At 45.7% G+C, this 14,693-nt stretch overlaps 1 protein-coding gene and 1 long non-coding RNA gene across 2 annotated transcripts in view; one reads left to right on the top strand and one right to left on the bottom strand.

The window, feature by feature from the left end:
• The window catches only part of KIF26B (kinesin family member 26B), a 285,391-nt gene extending 274,596 nt beyond the window's left edge, over positions 1–10,795 (bottom strand). The window contains exons 1-2 of the mRNA XM_039569408.1: positions 10,476–10,795; positions 9,825–10,225 (exon numbers count right to left, since the gene is read on the bottom strand). Coding sequence (XP_039425342.1) covers positions 9,825–10,225; positions 10,476–10,542 — 468 coding nt within the window. The 5' untranslated portion in view covers positions 10,543–10,795. The remainder of the gene's footprint in view (positions 1–9,824; positions 10,226–10,475) is intronic.
• On the top strand, positions 9,997–11,532 carry LOC120411720. Its single transcript, XR_005604226.1, has 2 exons — positions 9,997–10,166; positions 10,789–11,532. It is a non-coding gene; the product is annotated as an uncharacterized LOC120411720 (long non-coding RNA).
• The last annotated feature ends 3,161 nt before the right edge of the window (positions 11,533–14,693 follow it).

The following is a 14,693-nucleotide window of genomic DNA, read 5'->3' as shown; positions in this document are numbered from 1 at the left end:
ACTTTGGTGCATTTGGCTGCTGAATAGGATATTAATGTTTTTCTTTGCCCATCACTATTAAATGAGCAGTGAATCTAATAGAGACATGAAAAGTAATGACTTCTATTCTCACTCTTCAGCACCTGCTTAAAGCCAAGGCTGCCTTATTGCCCACTAGGCTTTCTGCTGGAGTCCATCCAGTGGATGGAGTAAACTGGTAATTCTTTCAGCATTTGGCACTTAAGAGGTCAGAGGTTCATTTAGCCAAGAGGCACAGAAAAATAAAAATGTCCAATTGACATAGTAGCATGCAATCATCCAGACAATCAGTTAGCAGGCAGAAGTCTGCTCTCCTGACTAACTTCAGCATAATAAAGTCTGAGTTTGGCTTTGGTAAGACAGGAGTTTGCCCAGGTGACTTAGGGGAGCCAGGACAGAAACAGGCAGAGGCCAGTTCTGCCCTGCTTTTAATAATGGACTCCAAGCAACCACCTTCTTCAGCACTGCAGGAATCACCCTCATATCTTCAAGTATACCTGTGATAAAAGGAATGGGCAATTCCCACCAGAACAACAAAGAGGCCCACAAAAACTGAAGGTTTGCATTCCTGAATCCTTGCTCATCTTCAGCCAGTTTTGAGGGTGGTAGAGAAAGGGTGAATGAAACATGCACAACTTTAACTCCATTCTGAGGCAGCTCTGCTCAGACAGCTCTGAACAAAGTTGAAACCCCCAAACCACTGTGAAATTTCACTTTTTCTTCAGGAAAAGAAAATATTTACTGTAGTAGATATCAAAGTCTCCTTTCATTTGCTTTTCCCCAAACATTCATGTGAGTAGAATGTTGTTCCAGTGCAAGTCCATGGAATAGAGAAGCTGTTGTGAATACTCAGGTGCAAGTAAATGATCATGTCAAAGTATGTATTATTTAGGGAGAATAGGGAAACATAAGTTAGAGTAGAGGCTTGCTATTAACAGATCATAGAAAACCCACAGGTCAAAACACATTTGTAAGAAACAATACATATAAAGCAAGTTCCTCTTGAAGGTAATTCAGAAGCCAAAACACAGACTGTATTCCCAATTTAAAGTTTTCCTACAGAAAAGGAAGCTAACTTTCCTAGAGCTAGATGGATGTTTTACATCAGTCATATTGCACTGGATACAGATATCCTACATTCAGCAGACACAGTTCCTTTGATACACACCACCAGCAAGAAATTTAAAGCGTTTCCCAGATGCACACTCGCTTTGGCTTGGAATATTCTTTTATTAGAATAAAGTAAATTTTCGAGAGCAGTTGACACTTTTTACCTGAAACAACAAATCTATTGAATAAGATCATTCACCAGACACTAACAAAACAGATACCATGTAGCCTGTAAGTTAAGTGAGCAGACTCAGCCCTTCTTTGTTTAATACGAAGGTGTGACAACTTTAAACATGGAATACAAAAATCTTATATTAACAAATGCTTTATCTAGAAGTGTCGAGCTCCTTCTGAGGAAAGTCTTTTGTTTTCAAGGTGAATTGCAAAAGAAATCCAGTTTAATACCCCATTGGTTTCCTCAGGTCTCTTGAGCAGAATTTCCCTGGCAATTTATTATTTTTAAACCCGCAAACACTACTACCAAATAGAGTTTCAGACAAAAGCTGAGAAGAGGAAACCAGTCTGAAATTTCTTCAGAATAAAGTCTTTTCTCTTTCCTCCCAGAAAACATAAAATATTTTATAATATATAAGAAATTCAAGATCAACCATATACTATGTGATTTAATAATACAGATTGAACATAAGATCCTAGTGACAGTGTGCTGGTTTCAGCTGAGGTAGAGTTAATTTTCTTCCCAGTGGCTGATATAGGGATGTGTTTTGGACAGCATTTTGTGCTGAATACAAGCGGAGCGATGGTGTTTGTCTTCCCAAGTCACTGTTACGTGTGATGGGGCCTGGTGGATGCTCTCCTGGACACAGCTGAACACCTGCCTGCCCATGGGAAGTAGTGAATTAATTCCTTGTTTTCCTCTGCTTGTGTGTGTGGCCTTTGCTTTCCGTATTAAACTGTCTTTATCTCCACCCATGAGTTTTCTCATTTTTACCCTTCCCATTCTCTCTCCAATACCTCTCATGGGGGAGAGCGAGCGGCTGCCTGGGGTTTAAACCATGACAGACAATAAAAATAAACACAGGTGAAGACAAAAATAATCTTTGAGAAGTACACCAATGCTGGAACAGTAAGTAGTTTTTAACAGCCTTACTATGCTGTATTATTTTAAATAAAATAAATTGAATTCTCACACTATAACAATAAATTCAAGCTGAAATTGAACATATCTATTCCTTAAGACTGATTCTTTTGCATAGCTGGTACCATATTTTCTTTTACTGTCTCTTTTGTAAAGTAATTAAAAAGTAATCCCTATATTCTGTACTCCAGTTACAATGGAGGCTACAGTTGGATGCATTGTGCGGCTCTCATCAGTAGCTTTCTCAGAGATCACTGGCTCCTTGCATCTGCTGTTGTATTAGCACATCTAGTCACTCCCTGATCAAAAGGATCTGAGTTTAGAAAGAAGCATTATTGAAAGCGTTTGAACTATCTATCATTTTTATAAGAACTAAGGCAGGGAGCAATCACTGTGTATTCACACAGGAGACCTGCGGTGATGCTAACTTGTGACCTTCCTATGGAGAGGACAAAGGAAAGGCACATGGGAAGCCCACAAGGGGCCAGGACGTCTTAGACCTGCTCAGCCTGAACAGCATGCCTGCTGCTTTGAAGGCATGCAAGTATTCCCCAGTTAGAGGCATATCATACATAGAGCTGTGGCCTAAATTAAATCCTCCTGATTTTCCTGAAGTCCAAATGCCCTCACTAAGGTCAATTTCATGTAAGTCAATAGACTGACAAGGTTCAGATCCAGACTGAAGCAATAGTTCATGTGATACAAGGGAAAGAATTTTCAGTTTCTGATATTTCTTGCAGTGTTTCAAACAGCCTTCATGAGAAGTTCAGAACAGTGCAGTCAACTTTTCCCTGCTCTATGAAGTGCCTTGTGCTGGTCTGATTTTACTTAAAGAAACTTCAAACACTCTCTCCTCAAAATATTACTAAGCTATACTGTAAAATTTTCTAAAGAGGAGAGTGGAGGGAAAAGAAGCATTAGCAAATACGTATCCTGGTTGTAGATGGTAAAAGAGATTACAACTGTATAAAAAAGTCTGATCTGTATCAAGTCTGATTATATATTTCAGGTTTCAAAGCCAGAGACAAACAATTCTTAGCAGCTTCACTATGCTCATAGTTATGAAAAAGAAAACAAAACCAAACATGGTTTAATGTAGGAAGACTGCATAGAAAGTAATTGAAAATAAAAATGGGCAACACAAGTCATTGGGGATTTGAGTTCCATAAACCTACAAATTAAGTGCAGCCATGGTATGATTACCTAAAACAACCTAGCTCCAATAACCACCCCATGTTAACAGGAAGCATTGGATGAAACATTTCCATGTCTTTCAAATGTGCAACCTGAAGCTTCTGGAGCAAGGCAGCGTTTCAACGTGTGACCGCAGCAGACTACTTGCTGTTATTGCTTTACCACTGCTTTCTAGAAGAGCAATACTTTAATTGGGACTTCCACCAGTGTCACAGTGCGCCAAAAATTTGATCCAATACTGGGACAGACTGTGAAAGACACCTCTAAACTTTCTGCTTTTAGGATATGACTCTGTATGTTTAATTTGAATTAAGCAAGCTGTAATTTGTAAAAACACCCTGATAAACAATCTGCTTTTCTGCAATCGGGATATTTCTTGAATTGCAGCTTCAACAGTGAATATTGTGGGCTAGGGATTATTTATTCAGTGGCAAGAGGGGAAGGCATATGCTTGTGTTCCTCCATTTTAACAACATCAATGCCTCTCAAGCCACAGATGACACTAGTAAGATGTAAGCTAGCAATTTAACTTAGAACATCTCTTGTGCTTTTGACACGTGGACCTCATGTCACAAAATGCTGCAGTTCTGACTACATCATTATGTAGAGCATGACAGTCAAGTTTATTGTGGTGGCGTGCTGCAGGTTCAGTGCTTGGAAGCACCCCAATTATATGATGTCAAAGGCTATGTGCTGCTGATGTGGCAAAACCGCCGTGTCTTTCAGCCCTGCAATGTTCTAATAATCTGCTGATGCTGGCGTGACTCCCATTGCATGCCCATGGCCCACACTGGTAATGTGTGACATTTTTTTCAAACACTGTCTGGGGAACTCAGATGGACAATCTTTGTTCCTTCTCCCCTTCCAAAACTATACACAAAAGTTCTATGCTTATTAAACAAGATTTCTGTGGACATTGCAACATTTACTTCCAAGGAAATATAAGCGTATCTGAAGATACGAGGTGATTTTGGACATCAGTGCAGCATTCATGGCATGCATAAAGCACCTTGAAGACATTTTGTCACTTAATAACAGCCCAGCATGAAGAGGCCAGTTACAGACTCAGCATTGACTCTGTATTTCTGAACACAATGTTTTCAGATGCACAGCCAAGTCTTTGTTAAAAAAAAAAAAGAAAAAAAAAAACATCTTTCTCCTTCCTAGAGATTTACTTCATCAATACTTCCCCCTTCGCCCTCAACAGCTCTATGTTCTAAAAGTATTTTCTTTTCTCATGGGAAACACTATAGTTTCAATCCACTAAATATAACCATAGGCCAGTTTCTAATTTCCAAGGCACTTAGTAATGACAAGCCTTTTTCATCCCATAGAGAAAGCTGCAGAGCTAATGGTTTTGACAGCTTCCTAAAGAGCAGTCTTTACCACACAGCATCTTCACTCTCACCTCAAAGACATTTGCAAGCTCAGAAGAAATAGTTCTATTATTTCACATGTTGACACCACGGATTGCAGCAGCAAGACTTCCAGCTGCTCCTAGAAAAGGGCTTGCATTAATTCATCAGCAGCAGAGGCATATCCGTTTGTCTCCTCTAGACCTCTGCAAGCAGCTGTAATTCCAGTTCAAGTGAAGTAGCTCGGTTTCCCAACTCTGCCAGGAAGCGTACAACTGTAAGGAGATTCGCAGATGAGTTATGCTAAATGTGACCTGTGATGCAACACAAAAGAATGGTTGCTGTTGCCTAAACTTTAATGGAGTTAATCCTCCCAAATGCTGACAAATTACCGCCTCTGGCCATTTAAAATCACATTTCTAATGCAATAATCCTATCTGCATTACAATGAGTTGGGATGAAATGATTAGGTGCCTGAGATTTTTTTGCACAGTGAATTAAGTCACTATACAGACTGGCCGTGCTTGTTCACAAATTAAAGGTCTGGACAGAAATGAAATTCCATTATTCTGCCACTTGCTAAGCTTTGAGGAAGGGTTCATTACTGTCCTGCCTGTACTGGGAATGTTTCTAAAGTAGCTACCAGCTAACAGAAACCTATTTTTCATTACATCAGCTTCAGGGCTTTCTTCATTATTAGTAATTATGAGTAATTTGACCACTAAACAACCCTGAAAAAGAAGACTAATTCCACAATATGTTAGCGGGGGAAAAAAAAAAAAAAATCAGATAGTGCCAGTAAATTGGTGAAAAAAACCAAAACAAAACTGTACCCTGAATGTAAGTCCTTTCCTTCCCTCTTGTGCTCAGAGGGAAGCAAAAGACTGCTCAGAATTTACCCAATTCTTATACTCAGAAGCACAGACTTTTTAGGTAAGGGAAAGTCCACAATATAAACCACCAAACAACATCAGTGCTATCCATCTTTACTATTTATAGTAGGATCCTTACTTCCTGACCCAATCACAATATGCCCAAGCAGCAATTCATGTTTACACACACAAATTACCTCGGTTTAAAGGCTGAATTCAGGATTTTTGGAATCCCATACTAAAAAATTTATAACCGTCAGCTTGCGAGCATTCTTATTAGCATTCAATTGATTATTAACACACAATTTAATTTGTTACACATCCATGTAGCAACTCTTCAACTGTTAGATGCCTGTGAGGTTAATGCTCATTGAAGACAGGTGATATCACAGGTTTGAATTCAAAGCAAACGGATTTCACACAAATTTTGATATAGGGAGTATGAGGCCATAAATTTCTATGCTAGAACTTTGTCTGATGCCCTCCTAAAAATACAGCCTAAGAAAAAGCTTAGCATAAAAAAAAAAAAAATCTGTATTAGTAATTTGAGACAATCATCATGCAACATAAACCCCACCAACAACAGGCACCAAAAGCTCCAAGATGCCCTCAGTCACAAACTGCAGTGTGCAACTATATCAACCACCTGTGCTAATCAATTCCCACAGGCCTGCTTCGCTTGGGGGTTACAATAAGATTTAATTCTCATAAAATATAATCCCTTCTATGCACGTAATTGCTGAACATCATTAAGTCACATCTGTATCACAAGAAGAGGAAAAAGAAACAATAAGCTTTTAGCACTATTCTTCTTGCTGTTGGCAGGGAACCTGGCATTTTAAATGGCTAAAATAAAATAATGTAATTATAATTATATATTCTTCACCTTTGTGTCTCACCAAAAAAAAAAAAAAAGAAAACCACCAAAGTTTCCATCCTTTTGATGTATTAGGAGAGAATGTTTCTATTTAAAACAGAAAGCTAAACACCTCAACACTAACAATGACCTAGTCAGAAGCAGTTTGCTGTAGGTTAAGTGTGGCTTTTTCTCAATCAAATGAAAAGCTTCAGTAGATAGCTTCATGCACGAAGCCTGCTCTGTTTATGAAGCGATTAAGTATACTACTACACTTGACAGCTATACACAAACCTTTACATGATTGCACACTGTCCAAAACATCGGTGTAGGTTCACATTTGGATAGGTTACTGCAGATTCCAATATCTGCTACTAGATACACGTTAAAACACAGATACTCTCATATTCTGCTTGTTCGGCAACACACACTATCCCAGATCGTAAGCATTTCTAAATGCAGCATAAATGGGAAACAGGTGCCACAGACTATACTTATAATACCATAGAAATTTCTAAGTTGTCTTCAACAGCAACAACACAAAATATATGTCAGACATGGTTGACTAAAAGATGACAGATACATTTTAAATGCTTCATTTAATAGTTCTAATAAAGGCATATCACCAATTAGCTGTGTCCTATGGGCACCACAGTCTTGAGTTGCAGGATGCTTTGCAAGTTCTGAGGGAATACCCAGAATCAGGAATATGATCTGCTCCTTCTTCTACTTAACTCAGTCACAGGATCCATTCCACACTCAAAAAACCCCATATTTCCATAGCAACAATCAAGAGCAGATCTCACAGGACCCTGAAAAAATGCCAGCTACATTAACACAGTGTTGTAGACTCAACCCAAACCAAAGCTAGTTTTTGGCAGACACAAACAGGTTTCCACATTCTTGAGAAACCCTGTACATCTCACCCTCAGAAGGGATCCCCAGAGTGTTACTCTGGCACACACAGAGGCAGCTCACAGGCCCTGACTGAACTAGCAGAGCCCATGCCAACACCTTGCTTTCCTCAAAGTAGACACTGATAAGGCTACTCCATGACATCAGCAAGAGCAAATTTCCAAGACCACCACAGTATAACAAATCCAAAGAAGTCAGCAGCACCAGCCATGAAGTTTGTGTCCCACATCACCTAGCCCAGAACCTCACTCTGCTGGGCAGCACCTGCTGAAGGCAAAAATCACAAGCCCAGAAAGTTAACAGTCATAAGCCAGAAAGGATGAGAGAAAGATGCTTCTGCAAACAGTCACAGCCAGCAGCACCCACCATAGACGGGAGTTGTGTGCCAAAGGCTGGGGTACCTCAACAGGATTGAGCCTGCAAGAGCTATCAAGCATAACAAACAGGGCAGAGGGTCACCAATGCCCATGAAGACCACCTAATTGTGCCTCCTCCCTTGCTCCTAAATGCACAGATTGGATAGCACTTTGGTAAGTGGCACTCCTACAGAACTGGAAGGTTTGGAAAGAAGGTGTAAAAAGAAAATAAGAACATGGGTAAGGAGGACAAAAGGCTAAAGATTGGCCTGTCCAACACCATCAGCTAAACTAAGTGAACAGCAGAACAAATAACAGTAGAAACACAAGGGTAACCTCTCAGGAAGGCTAGGATGGGCAACATCAATCACTAGTGCAGTAAGGGAGCCCTGTGCAAACATTCACACGACTAAAATCAGTCAATTTCTATTTAACACTGTGCCTTGATGTTAGTTTTATCCTCCCCTCCACCCCAAATCTCAGTTATTCTAATGGCTCCCATATCTGTATCAGTAATTTCCCACCTATACTCACAGCTGGTAATTACTGTCAAATCACACAGCCTGAAATTTGACAAGATTTTGGTACAGGGCCACATTACAGTGAATCAACCATGTATTAGTGGTTAAATTCACTATTAATTTTGGTGGATCCACCTTTTCCCTTTCATGAATAATTCAGTCAAGTCAGCTCTTGAGACAAGGTAACAACCAGCCCTAGAGTCTTTTGTTCATGAGAGCACCAACTCCCTCTCAAAGAGCACATAAATAAATCATGGAGAGTACAACACAACAGCAATACCAGGGACCTTTTCTCAGAAGTTGGCTCTTTTCCATGATACCTCTTTATTGTAACCACTAATGAAAACTCTTTGAAGTGCAAGAGTAAATATTATCATTTGATAGTACCTGGACCCAACAAGGCAAACAAAATTACATTGTACTGCATTCCAGGAGCTGCAGACCCATTCACAACACAACGCTCACAGGGTTGCTATGGAGGAACCCAACGCTTACTATTTTAGTAGTATGTGGTCAGCCAAGGGCTGCTGGTCACTCCTTTAGGGCTGTTAGCCTTAATCATATATGCACAACAAACAGGAAAAAAACAATGCCAAACAAAACAAAACCAAGGAATTTCAGAGTATGCCTTTGGAAGTACAAATACCCCAAGAGAGGCAGAAAGCAGGTTTCCAACTGTATTCAGGATCGGTCAGCTCTTAAAACCTGAGACCAAATGTCAGAAATGCACACATCCTCTTTAGGCACAGGATTATTCAACCCAACATTCAGGGTCCAGCAGCTTCAAGTATTTTCAAGCCTTATAGGGAATAAAAAAAAAAAAAAAAAAAAAAAAAAAAAAAAAAAAAATCTGGCACTTCTCTATAAGAGAAGCATCACCAAGTTATCCTTCTGCTAAAAGAGAAGGAGAATTGGGTTCAATGCCCTGGTCTGCCACAGCCTCACTGGGTGACCTTTGGGCTCACACAGCATTTTGATGCCTCATGTGAGCCCAGAGCTACAGGAGGGTTTCTCCCTCAATGGAGGTAGAAACCACTGGCGTCAGACCGTACGTACACACCTTATCACTAAGTTGGCTGCCAAGTGCCAAGTCTAAGGATGTTTAGTAAATCCATCCTGTAGGAATCAAAGACAGCAAAAGGGCAAGGGACCAGTGACTCCAAAGTAATATTCCCACCCTTACTTATCCCCCCCTCCCCGAAAAAAAAAAAAAAAAAAAAAAAGCGCTCAGGAAATAGCACAGAACCGCTGTCAATACAATGAGAGACGGAGAAAAGCAGCGTGCTGAAAGGACTGTCACAGATGCCCCTGAAGCCAGGCAGCCCTCCGGAGACAGAGACACTCTGCTCCACATGAAGCAGGAGGAGGGGATGGAAAAAGGGAACAAGACCAAGAAGGGGAGACCACAAATAAACCCCACAGCGCTCAGCGGTGACAGCGGCAGAGGGGAGCCCAGGTGGCCGACAGCCCCGGCGGCTGCTGGGGGCCGCTCCGGGCACAGGGACCCCCCGCCTCCCCGGCCCGCGCTCACCTTACTGCTTACGGGCCCGGGGATGAGGAGCTTCAGTGCCTGCCTCTTCAGCTCCGCCAGGCGGGCGTTGCAGTGCTCGCACCAGACGCCGCGGTCCGAGCCCGGCGAGGAGCCGCCGCCGCTGCCAGAGCCCGGCGAGCCGGTGCCGAAGCCCGGCGAGCCGCCCAGGGAGCCGGGGGAGCTGGTGCCGATGCCGGGCGAGGCGGGTCCCGGCGAGCCGGTGAAGGAGCCCGGCGAAGAGGTGCCGGAGCCGGGGGACGGGGTGCCGGAGGAGCCCAGGGCAGAGCCAGCTCCCTCCGGCGCCGGGCGCCCGCCCGCCCGGGACTCCTCGTACGCCTTCCGGTACCAGCTCTCGGGGGAGAAGGGGGCGGCGGGCTTGGTGGGGAGCAGGGGTCCGTCACCTGGAGCGGGAGAAGGAGCAGCGGGTCAGGCAGGGAGGCGCGGCGGCGCCGGCAAGTTTCGCTCGGACGCTCCGCGCCCGCGGTGGCCCCCGCGCCGCACCCGCCTCCGCGGGGCGCCCCGAGCCGCCGCCGCCCGCACCGCGGAAGTTGCGCGGGGCCGGGGCACGATCGCCGGCAGCCGCCGGGAGGGAGGCGCAGGAGCCCCGGCACGGTGGCGTCCACCGCTCCGAGCCGCCCGGGCGCCGACAACTTACCCCGTATTTTCTGCTCCGCGCCGTGACCGCAATCCTCTCCTTATTTCCAGCCACTGAATTCATGGTGGCTTCGCAGGGCGGCGGGAGAATTTCCTAGAGGTTTCCCAGCCCGCATCCGAAGGGAATAGCCGGTCCCGGGAAGTCCCCCGTGGAGCGGGCAGGCTTGCTCCCTCCGCCGCCTCCGACGGGATCGCTCAGCCCCAAGACACCCGTCAGTTCTCGGGAAAACGCTTGGAGCTGGCGTTCTCTCCCGGTTGGTTTTCCTTCATTGTCTCCCCTCTCATTCCCTTATAACCCTTGTTTTCACAGAAAGAGCAACATCCAAATCAGGAGCGATCCCCCCGATAGGCAGCACAGCTCTCATCCGCAAGTGAGGTGAAGCATCCAAGGTAGTCTGGGGAAGGCGAAAGAAGGAGCGGGATCCGCGCTCTCCCAAGCAGAGGCGCTTTCTGCCTCCGCTACAGCAGCAACTTGTTCCCTTCACCAAGGTTTGTAACTGAGTTAAAAGAAATCCTCCAAAAATATCGGGATCCAGGCTCTGGGAGGAGCCTCCGCGCCCCTTGCAGCCAATATCCTCCTGCCCATTTGTGCCTGACAGTTTTGCAAGGGAGGGAAGGGAAGACCCGGGCTGCGGAGCCCTGTGCGCTCCCCGGTCAGCGGCGGAGCTGCAGGGCTGGCGGCGCCGGAGGCTGCCAGTAGACTGCCAGAGCCTCACCGCTGCTCTGCGCGATGCCTCGGCTGCCGGGAGGGTCCATTTTATTTTGCAGTATTTCTTGATTGACGTCTGTGATTTCCCCCCGTTCTTGAAAAGGGCGGGTGGGTGCGAGGAGGGGGGAGAACCTTGTTGCTTCCACCGCACTTATTGGTTAGTTGCCTCTATTCAGGCTTTAATGAACATGATTTCACAAGTGTTCCCAATCTTCCCTAAATAACTAGGAAAGAAAAGCAAGCTGTATTTATGACCGTCACTGGCATCTCTTTTTCATGTAATTTTACGTGTATTAATTTAACTTGCAGTCAAGGGCATAATAAATTGATCTCTTAACAATGAAATTCTACAGACTTGTGTCCCTGTTAATTTTTCCTTTCTAATTATGATTTCAATTTGCTGATCATGTGTACCTGTTACCTATCCTTTTTTATTTCAAATCCTGTAGCATCTCTAATAAATCTTCCCCCTCAAAATGAGTTGCTAATTTTCTCAGAAATGGAGGCAATAAAGAGCTAAATGCCAGATCCCCTGATAGGATCATAACATTGATAGGTTCTGCAACTGAGAGGGCAGAACACACGGGGGACTTGCATCCACCTTTCTAACCTCCTATTGTTACTTCCATATAAATGCATCCTTCCAGCATCCCTAATGTACCTGGGCCACAACAGCTGTGAGGAAACAAAACCAGCCTGCTGCATCGCTGAGCAAGGAATCTCCCAGTGCTTGTATGTCTTTACAGATACTCTACCAGTAGTAAAGATGTGTAAAATGCTCTGCTGTGTTTTAACTTCACTATGTCGTCACCCTGAGAGTGGAACAGCCATTCCTGATGTGGTTAGGAAAGCTTTAATCTAAAGCTGACACAAGTGATGCCATCCAAGATAGCCAGGCTACATCGGCAGTGCCTTGTGCATTTACATAGTGACCCCAAAAAGATGCACGAGCGGGCAAACAAAGGATGTGCACCCCAGCTGCTGTGGCATGTGAATGGGTTTCACATAAATCCGCATGCGGAGATCCCGTGGTTTGTTCCGTAGGCAGACGTGAGAGGGATGACAAGGTAAGGCAGGGAAATGCCGTGCGAGCCCACGGCAGCACAGAGCTGTACAGCCTCCCCTGCCCCGCGGCGCTGACTGGGGACCGCTTACACTGCGGTGTAGAGCTGCTCGTTCTCTGGGCTCAGCCGTTCTGGTGCCGAGCCGGCAGATTTCCTTTGTTTTTCGGCAGACCTTGAATTCCCCAGCTGCCAGCTCTGCCTGCCTAACCCCGTCCGCTCCGCGGACCGTGGCCCCGGGCGCAGCGCCGTGCTGCCGCCAGCGCCGCGGGCAGGGGCGCGCCGACCCCTCCCGACCCGCACGCCCGGGACGCCCAGCTCCGCCAGCACCGCGCCCGCCGCCTCCCGCCACAGAGCCAGGGGCCGGGCGGCAGCGGCCGGCGGGGCAGGGGCAGGGGCGCACGGCGGCTCCGTGGTCCCCGGCAGCCGGGGGGGGGAGCGCGGGGGACGGGCACGGTCCCTCGGGAGGCGAGGCGAGGCTCCCCGGCTGCGGCGGCAGGACCCGGGCTCCGGACGGTGCCGCCGCCGAGCGCCGGAGCCCCGGGGCTGAGGCGGCCGGGCGGGGGCGCGGCCCCGCGGCGTTGGCGGGCGGCGCGCGCCCTCTGCCGGCAGCGCGCGGGAGGAGCGCGGGAGGGGCGGCCGGCGCCGGGCCGGGACGGAGCGCAGCGCTGCCCTGCTCCCGGGAACCCCGCCCGCCCGCCGCGGCTCCTCCGGGCCCGGCCGCCAAGGGCTGCGCCGCTTCCCGGGCGGAACTCCTCCCAGGGCTTTTAGAGCCCGACTGTGTGAGGGCTCCAGCATCATCCCAAACGAGATGGTTTCGCACTCACGGCTTCGGGAGGGTGCCTCCCAGCAGCGCGGCTGAAGAGGTGCTGGAGCAGATGGAGTAGCCCAGCAGAACAAAAACAGATGCCATCCACGTGGCGGCTTCTTGAGGAGGATGGCTTTCTTGGTCTTTAGCTCATGGCTAAGTTTGATTTGAGGTTGAGAAGTAAGGTCATAAGTGGTGAGAAGGCAGAACACCTCCAGCCAGGAAATGAGGACCTCAGGACACGGTGAAATTGAGCTTTGAGCCTGAAGAGTCTCAGTAGCACATTTGCATTTCCTCATGTCTCTGGTTTGCGGCAACTGTTAAGAAGGTGCATTTGGAGAGCACCTCTCACAGCTTGCAGGTTTGCAACTTTGTTGGTCAATAGCTCTGTTGCTGTTGGATCAGCTCTCCCTCCTGACCAGTGTCAGTATTTACTGGCATTTTGGTTACTCAAGAAAGATTTTATTGAATTGTGAACAATTTTGGGAGCTGAGAGATATTCCAAATTTTCTAGTTTCAGGTATTTTGTTGGTAAAATCTTTTCTGTTCTTGTTATTTTGTGCTGGACAAAGCATAAGGACACAATAGTACCTTTGCTCTGCTAAGAACCCTTTCTCTGGGTTAACAATTTTCTCTCTGAGAAGCATTGAGGCATGGCTTTCTCCCTCTCTTTAGGCTCTCTAATGTGGAATTTGGTTTGGTTTCCTCTTACAAAAACCTTACACTCCATATGTCACTAATGAAAGATGATTAGCAGAATCACCAAATGCCAATGGTAGCAGCTCCACAGCTCTCAAGTTTACACACTTCTTCTGTCTTTGTAGCCAGTAGTCATGGGAATCTGCCTTAACATTAGTCCTGGTAAATCATTTATGCTAGCAGTTCAGAAGTTGGACTGATTGTTGTTCTTAATTTGAGACAGAGCTGAAAAAATGGGGCTATTCAGACATTTATAAGTAAGTGGACAAGAGCCAAAGCCCTTGGATGCAGGTTTAAGCGTCAGAGGTTCAAGCTAAAGCTGGTCTCAAAGCATTGTGGCTGGATTTTGATCTCAATCTAGGTATGACACATCTGTGGACTGTTATGACCCGTCTTTTAGCAAGTATAAAACCTTCCAGTTTCTCATCACACTGCAGTGTGTTTGCCATGGTGTACTATCCCTCTGCTGCCTTCAGTGGATTTCTTCTGAGTATTTCTCAGTGTGAGTGCAATTAAATCTGACCTAGAAGTTCAACTTCATCACTCAAATCTGAGATGCTGGCACAGGCCCAGTTCTTATCCATAAACAGGAGTTTATAAGAGCTGGAAATGTTGGCTGCATCAAAGAAGTGCTTTGAGGTATTCACATTTATAATAAATTTCAGGATAAAAAAGGTGACAGCAACTGTAACTTGAAGAGTCATCGCTGCCTGCACAGAAGCTTTGTTTCCAGGTTTGGTGCTAATAAGTCTCAGTATCAGGTTTTACTTACAATTTTAAAAAGCTTCCTTGGGGAGATTTGAAATGCATGACAGCTCCGATACTTGCTTAAAGCTGCATATTAATGAGCTGGAGTCCATTGGGGGACAGTGAGGAAATTGAAGGCATTTGTAGTAATACTGACAAAGAATTAATTGTAAAGGTAGAAATAGCTAATT

Source organism: Corvus cornix, chromosome 3 (genome assembly GCF_000738735.6).
Source record: "Corvus cornix cornix isolate S_Up_H32 chromosome 3, ASM73873v5, whole genome shotgun sequence".
Taxonomy (NCBI): Eukaryota; Metazoa; Chordata; class Aves; order Passeriformes; family Corvidae; genus Corvus; species Corvus cornix.
Note: the sequence above shows the minus strand (reverse complement) of the source record. Positions and strands in the feature narration are given on the sequence as shown.